General features: G+C 23.2%; 1 protein-coding gene across 1 annotated transcript; it reads right to left on the bottom strand.

Annotated features, from left to right (window-relative positions):
- Positions 1 to 1,305: 1,305 nt before the first annotated feature.
- LOC130956730 (zinc finger protein 4-like) lies at positions 1,306 to 1,761 on the bottom strand. Its single transcript, XM_057883729.1, has one exon. It carries the CDS (start codon positions 1,759 to 1,761, stop codon positions 1,306 to 1,308), a length of 456 nt encoding a protein of 151 aa, XP_057739712.1.
- Positions 1,762 to 8,207: the final 6,446 nt, after the last annotated feature.

Genomic DNA, 8,207 nt, shown 5'->3' with positions numbered 1-8,207 from the left:
TGCAAGGCGGAGAGGCGCCGCCGATGGAGCGTTTGGAAGAGAGGGGTGTGGAGGCGCAGATAGGTATCATGTGAAATGAGGAGACACGCTTAAAGCAAAACTCTTATTTCAACATTTCTGACAGAATATTTTAAATTACAGACAGATTTTCTGTCTATAATAATTTAATAAAACGCAGCGTTTTTATTCATCTAATTACAGACGAATTTTCCATCGGTAACCATTTTCCACGAAAAAAATTTAATTTTTCCGACAAAATTATTGAAGGATTCTCTTTTCCGTCTGTAATTTATGCTAATTCTTTTTTTGTTTTCTACAAAAAAAATTTCGTAAATTCTGTCGAAAATATCCGTTTGTAATAACTAGTTTTCTAGTAGTGAGTATTTGTGCTAAAAGCTAGAAATTGGTTTAAACCTTCGATCACTCATCATATATTTATATTTTTATGAACGTTCACATTATATATAAGTGTTGGATTAAACAGGTAGAATTAACTTGACACAAAAATCCATCTTTACCGCTAAGGTTGAATTGGAAATTTGCATTGTGCTAGGGATAAAAAAAAAGCTGCCAAAATATATATTCGCAGAAATTACTCGTAATAAAGGACTAAATAAAGACCTAAGAAATTTTCACAGGGCTGAGAATCAACTGTTAATAAATGGAGATGGAGCAATGACATAAGTTCTTGCCTCCATGAAAATTCGTATAATTTTTAAGAAATTTTTTATATTATTTTTTGTTAAATTGTTATGTTTTACCATATATATAAAATTTATTTTTAGTTTTGTAAGTTGGATTATGTTGGATATTAATAGATTACGTTTACTTATATTAAATTTATTTTTTTTATAATTGTTATGTTTTTTTTTTCAAATCAAATAGAAACCTGGGATGAAAATAGAAAAAAGACGGAGACATTTTTTTTTAAATTGAAATGGGACAGGAAAAAGGTATCTGCCTCTTCCCCATTAATAGTTATTGCCATCCCTAGTTTGTGTGTAGGACTAGTTTGGCTACATGCACAAATATGCAAGTGCTTGTAGGTACATTTTGGGGTTCATTATATTTCACTCTTCTTTTTCATGTCATTTATTTAGCTATGAATTAAGCCAATTAACCTTATTCTATTTTCAGAGAAGCTGTAAGGAACGAGAAAAAATGCAAAGAAGTTGAAAATCGAATAGATCATAAATAATAAAGCAACATGAAGAAATAAGACAACATAGAAAAACATAACTAAATTAGACTAGAAGAAGGGGAATTTCAGACTCCTGGCTCTGAGGAGTATCATGCATGCAAGTCTCAGTTTCCAAAGTTAGATCCAAAACGAGGAAAAGGCATGGTCATGGTGGAAGAAGGCATATGAACCATGTGGTGCACGTGTGCACCTTGATGATAAACAGGAAATGACCCACGAAAGGGAAGAAGATGATTTGACATGTTTGAGTAAGGACAGAAGTGACGAGGACCAAGGTCAATGGCTCCCATGTTAAACACTTTGTTCATTCTTGAGAGCATCCTCTCGCGCTTGTGAGCATTTTGATGTCCTCCCAAAGCTTGAGAACTCGCAAACTTCTTGTAACAGAATTTGCAAGGAAATAATCGTTGCTGCTTAGGGCGATTTTCCATATTGGAAGATGGTTCATCAACCCTTTCCAGGTTGAGGCTCAGAGTAAGCAACAACTCTGGATTGTTATTATTATTATTATCCATGATAGGTTGCTCCTCCTCTAATTTGCGCTTAAGCGTGTTTGACATTGTTTTGAAACTGCAAAGAAGATTGGTGTTTGTTGAGATTTTTTTGTGGTGTTTTGTTGAGTTGATAAGAGGGTATTTATAAATATTTGAATGCTTAGTAAAAGGAAATATATCTTGGAGAAATGCATTGTTTAGCTAGACTTAATAATACCAGAAACTTGATAGGGAGAGGATAAAATTTTGTTCAATAATAAGCCATGACGTGTCACAAAACATGGTGCGATTAATGTGTAGTAATTTTTTTCAACAGCGGTTCGGTGTATGCAAAAAATAAAATATTTGTATAAAATACATGTTAGAATATGAAATATATATTAAAATTAAATTAAATAATATATGTATTTATATAAAAAATATATATTAGTTGATTTGGTGATAAATTTTTAGTATATATATAATATTTTTTAATTGTTTTCAATTATGTTATGTATACATTAGAAATTAACTATAAAATTAATTATTTTTATAAAATATATATTAAAATATAAAATATACATTAAAAATAAATTAAATAACATGTATTTACACATAAAAATGTTACTTCTATTAAATTTTATAAAATATAAAAGAAAATTATTTAGATAAAGATGCTTAAAACGTCTTTTTTAAAGTAATTAAAATTTAATACATATAATCGACTAAATCATGTTATTTTTGTCAAAATTAAATCAGACAAATTAATTTGGTCAAAAAATCAATAAACCAAACCTTAAACCGATCTTAAAAATTCTAAATCCTAACTCTATAACAGTACAAAAAAAAAAGAAGAGTTATAATTTAGGATAATAATAATAATAATAATAATAATAATAATAATAATAATAATAATAATAATTTTTTATAAAAAAGATATTGTAGTTATTTTTTTATAAAAAAAAATATTAATTTAGACGGACTTAAGGTATAGTTTATCAATTTTTTTGCCAAATCAATTTATCTGATCTAATTTTGACAAAAATAATCTAATTTAATCAATTATATTATTAAATTTTAATTACTAAAAAATATCTTTAAAAAAATACGTTTTAAATGTTTTTATCTAAGTGACTCTCAATATAAAAACACACAAATTATATGAATTCGTAAATTCATAAATTAATTTTGAATTTAATTTTGTTCCTACAATGTGTATATATATATATATATATATATAGAGGTATACAATCATATAATTAGAAAAAAAAAAGGTGTTTAACTATCATAACTACTACCCCAATTGTTCTAACATATAATACGATGTAATTGGTAACACTAGAAAACTCTACCAATTCTATTTTGACATGTATCTTTTAAGGATACGTAGAAATGACAATATTCAAAATATATACATTGATAAATGTAGAGTTGGATCCTTCTTCAAATTACTCAAATATTTTACTTAAGGATGAGTCAGAGATTTCTTGACAGTATAATTTTCAATGCAATCATTATGGATACAAATTTATAAGTAGTAATATTATATAACTAACAAAAATTATTATTTTTTGTCAATATTTTACTAATAATAAAAATATTTTCATACAAAATTTTAAATTTTAAATTTAAAAATCCTAATAATATAAAAAGTATTAATGTAAAATATTAACTAACTAATATTGATAATAAAATTGCCGATTCCTTAATATTTTTCAAATTTAATTATGTATAACACTCAATTATGTTAATCATCATGACCTCTAAAAAAAATAATGAGTAACAAATTGTTCTAATTTCATTTTATTTTTAAACCCATTGCAAATTAGACGGTGTATAAAAGTGCAAGTTCATTTAGATATAACGCTTGCTGTTTATTTTTTTTTTATCATTTTTTTGGCTGCATTAAAAATAATATATAGTAATAAAAGTTCGCAAGAATCAATTTTGTTACTGAGTGAATTATTATAAGGAAAAGTTTCTCATAGAATTCAACAATACTATCCTTATTTTGGCTTTTCATTCAGCAAATCTAAAACATCCATCGGGGATTTTTTTTTAATTTTAAATTTAATCTTTTGAGAGAAAATCGCTTCTCATTCATATTTTATAGGAAACTACTCAAATAATGACGTTTAAAAGTCTTTTTTTAAAGATATTTTTATTAATTAAAATTTAATACATATAATTATTAAATTGTATTATTTTTTTAAAAATTAGATAGATAAATTAATTTGATAAAAAAATCGGTGAACCAAATATTAAATCGGTCTAAATTAATTCATAGGATTAAGATTTAAGATTCTCAAAATTAATATATATATAAAATAGGAGTATTTTAGTCATTTTTTATAAAAAAATATTGTAGTTATTTTTTATAAAAAAATATTAATTTAGAACGGTTTAAAATTTAATTTATCAAATTTTTTTATTAAATTAATTTATTCGATCTAATTATGACATAAATAATACGATTAATTGATTATATATATTAAATTTTAATTATTAAAAAATAATTTTAAAAAAATATTTTAAATGCTTTTATTTGAATGTGTCCCTATCTCCTAACTTGAGACATGACTTACAATGCTAAATACTCTCTTAAGACGATAAGAGTATAAGACTATATATATTGCAGTGATGGTAGGTAAAGAAATAAAGTAAAATGCTTGGTTCAAGGGATGAAACGAAAGGGATTATTCATTATTGGATAAAATATGATTCCATTTTTAACCCTCTAAATAATTATGACGGGTTATTACTATGAGAATCTTACCATGCATGAATGTGTGTATTATTTAATACTTCATTTCTTGCCATTCATAAAGAATGACTATTAATTTTAACGCTATATGTCAAAATAAAATTAACTATTATATATTTGTAAATAAATAATCAATTTAATTTTATTAAATAGTTAATTTATTTATCTATTTAAATAAATATAAAAATTTAAATTTAAATTTGTGTATAAAATAATAATTCGTTAGTTGGCAACAAATTAGTCCTTAACCTACTTAAAAAATGTTATAAAAAGCTAAAATATTATATTTGTATATAAATAATACATGTCTTATTTGACTCGTTTTTAATATATATTTTATATTTTAATATGTTATGTAAGTTACTAATTTATTTAATAACTAATTGTTTGTGTACACGTAATCTAGTTGTAAATTTAATTATATTTTAGATTAGTTCAAATAAGAGAATAGATTGTTAAAAATTTGTTTCAGATTTTCATGTTATAAATGCCATTCATTGTCTTTCCTTTTAATGCTTATTCATTTTGAATAATTAGTTATGCATAATTATTTTTAATAAGTTGACCTAAAAAAAGGAAATCAACTATTTGAATGACCTAATTTTGGAAAAGTAAATTACAATTGTCAAATAAAGATAAATGCAATGTATCAAATTAATTTCCAATTTGTTAATTGCTATACTATTTTATTTACGTTTTGGAAAGAAGTTAGAAGGTAATAATAGCAATATCAATAAGAAATATAGATAATAGATTGTTGAAAATTTACTTCAATTTCTCATGTAATAATTATCATTCATTGTTTTTCCTTTTAAAGTTTATGCATTTTGAAAAATTAGTCTTGCTTGACTCTTATTTTAAATTATAGGACATAGAAAAAGGAAAACTATATTTGAATATGAGCTAAGTTTAGAAAAACATATTATAATCCACAAATATGTGAAGAAAATTATAATCTAAAAATAAATAAGAATGCAATGTATAGAGTTAATTTCAATTTCGTTAATTACTTCTTTTAAAACAATTCGTTAGTTACTATCTTAATTGATATGAATTTTTGAAAAAAAAAATGATAGTTAACATGGATTACAATATAAAAAATGTTCTAAGATTAAAATAAATGACAAAAAATATCTTAAAAAATTTAAAAATTAAACAAAAAATAATCAAATATTCACTACAAAAAAAGAGAGTTATTTTAACACTTTTTTTTAACATCATAGTTAAGTGTAAAAATTAATATATATTTTTGACAAATATTACGAATGTCAAATTCTCTATGTTTTCTTGATAAATAATTTGACTGTAGAAAATTGCTCCTCATCAATTTTGACATTCATTATTTATTTTCAATTTACTCTACTATTCCTTTTCTTCGTTGAGCTCTGTCAATTTTGGCATCACACTGTTCTCAGTTTGGGATCATACTACTCATTTTTCATTTTCAAAATCTCAGTTTATTCTTCAGTTTCAAGATCTCATCTCATTCTTTGTTGAAAATTTTGTTAAGAATTTTTTATGGTCAATAAGTGTCAAAATAAATAATATTTTTTATGGTTAATAAGTATCACAAAAAATATATTTTTAAATTTTTCTAACAAATTATTTTTTACGGCCAATATTTATCAAAATAAGATTTAAACTCTTTTTACAATTACTTATATGTTAAAAATACTATTTTTGATAAAATTTTTATTAATATATTTTTATAGTTAAAATAGTGTCAAAATTTATTTTTTTTTGACGAATTTCAATTTTTTTTTACACATATAATCTTAAAAAATAATCTATAATATTGTAATGATATATATTTTTCAAAATACTTTAAAGATTGGATTTCTGACCTTCTGCGAACATAACTAAAAAAAAGTGTTGTTTTCATATTTGAAGTTTGATGATTTTATGCTTGGAGGATTTTTCAACAATTTTTTGTAAATGATAAAAATTAAATTAAAAAATGAAAAATGAGTTTTAAAGAATGAATTGTGCATCGTTTTCTTATGTATGTTATGAATAGTTATATCTAAATACTTTTATAAAATTTTGGATCAAATGAATAGAATTATTAATACAAAAGTTATTTACTATTTATAAAAATTATATATTTTATTTTTTTGTCGCAATTTTAAATATTTTAGTGTTTTATCATTTTGAACTATGAAGTATTTTTATCAACGTCTGAATTTTTTAAATCTATTTTTTGTACTTTACTCCATAAAAGTATCACATATACAGTAATCAATTTTCAATCCTTAGATATGTTTCCAGAATTTGGTTGTGATAACATTCCAAATCTTCTATATGCTAATTATTTGATTATGTTAGTATATGTGTGATAAATGATAATAAACTAATTGTAAGTTAGTTAGAGCTAACGAGCTATAACTTAAATATTATAGTTTTTTTATTCTTACATAGAGGTTTTGAATTTGAGTTTCATTTCTAATTAAAAAAAAATTGTAAGTTAGTTAGGAAGTAGATATTGCCACTTTCTAAGACTTTGTTTGGAGATAGGAAAACAATAAAAGATAAAAAATAAGAGAAAAAAATGAGAGAAGAAAAAATAAAAGAAAAAGTAAAGTTATTTGTGTGTTGTTTGAATGAAGAGAAAATGGATAGAAAGAAAAGAGGGAGAAATTTTTTTTTTTATTTGGATAGAAAAAAAAAGAGAAGAAAAAAATCATAATGGTATAAAATTACATTAATACTCCTATAATAAATAAAGTGTAAATATTTTTATTTATTTATATTTTATTGTATTTTATAATTATTTATCTAATACATGTATAATGTTTAAATATGAATCTCTATTATAATAATATATTAAAATTATTAAAACTAAATTTATATTGATAATTATTAATAATAATATAACTATGATAACATTATAAATACACAAAAGATAATTATTCTCTTCTTGTTTTCTTGCTTATAATGGATAAAAAAATTTTTGGTGGAATCTAAACAAAAATTTTTCTTCCTTTCTATTTTCTTTGACACCCAAACAAAAAAAAATTATTTATTTATTTTTTCATCTTTTTCTTTCATCTTATTTTTCCTTAAATCAAACATAGTGTAAAGGCTAAGGCTACGTTTGAAATAGAAACTGAGATTGAGAATTTGAAATTGAGAAATAGAGACTAAATTAATTTTTTATATTGTGTTTCGGACAAAATTATAAAGGAAAAGCAACTACTGGTCTAGTTGTTATGCTGTAAGCAGTAAAAAGCTATTATAGATAGTTACTAGTGCTCAAAACTGATTCTTGAGATTTTCTTGGTAGTATACAACTTATAAATAGTAGGTTTAATTATTCTGTCGATTCTTATAGTTTCACTGAATTTTTAATTAGGTATTTATACTTTTTTTTCAATTGAATTTCTATACCATATCAGATTTTGTAATTAAATCCCTACCGTGACAAAAAAAATATTGAAATTAACAGAATATTCTGTTAAACAAAATATATATGCATAATATTTGACTGAATATTTTGTATAATTTAGTAGAATATTTCATTAATTCCAACATTTTTGTCACGGTGGGAACTTAGTTACAAAATCTGATATTGTATGGAGACCCAATTGAAAAGAAAAAAAAAGTATAGGGATCTAATTGAAAATTCGATAAAATTATAGGGACCGGCAGAATAATTAAACCTAAATAGTATTGTCACTATGTTGTAAGATACATTCATTCAATTCATTTCACACAGTGTTTCTCTTTATTTTCTCTGTTTTTCTTTTGCTGCAAGTTACCACTCTTGTAG

The sequence above is a fragment of the Arachis stenosperma genome, chromosome 10, assembly GCF_014773155.1.
Source record: "Arachis stenosperma cultivar V10309 chromosome 10, arast.V10309.gnm1.PFL2, whole genome shotgun sequence".
NCBI classification, from domain to species: Eukaryota; Viridiplantae; Streptophyta; class Magnoliopsida; order Fabales; family Fabaceae; genus Arachis; species Arachis stenosperma.
Note: the sequence above shows the minus strand (reverse complement) of the source record. Positions and strands in the feature narration are given on the sequence as shown.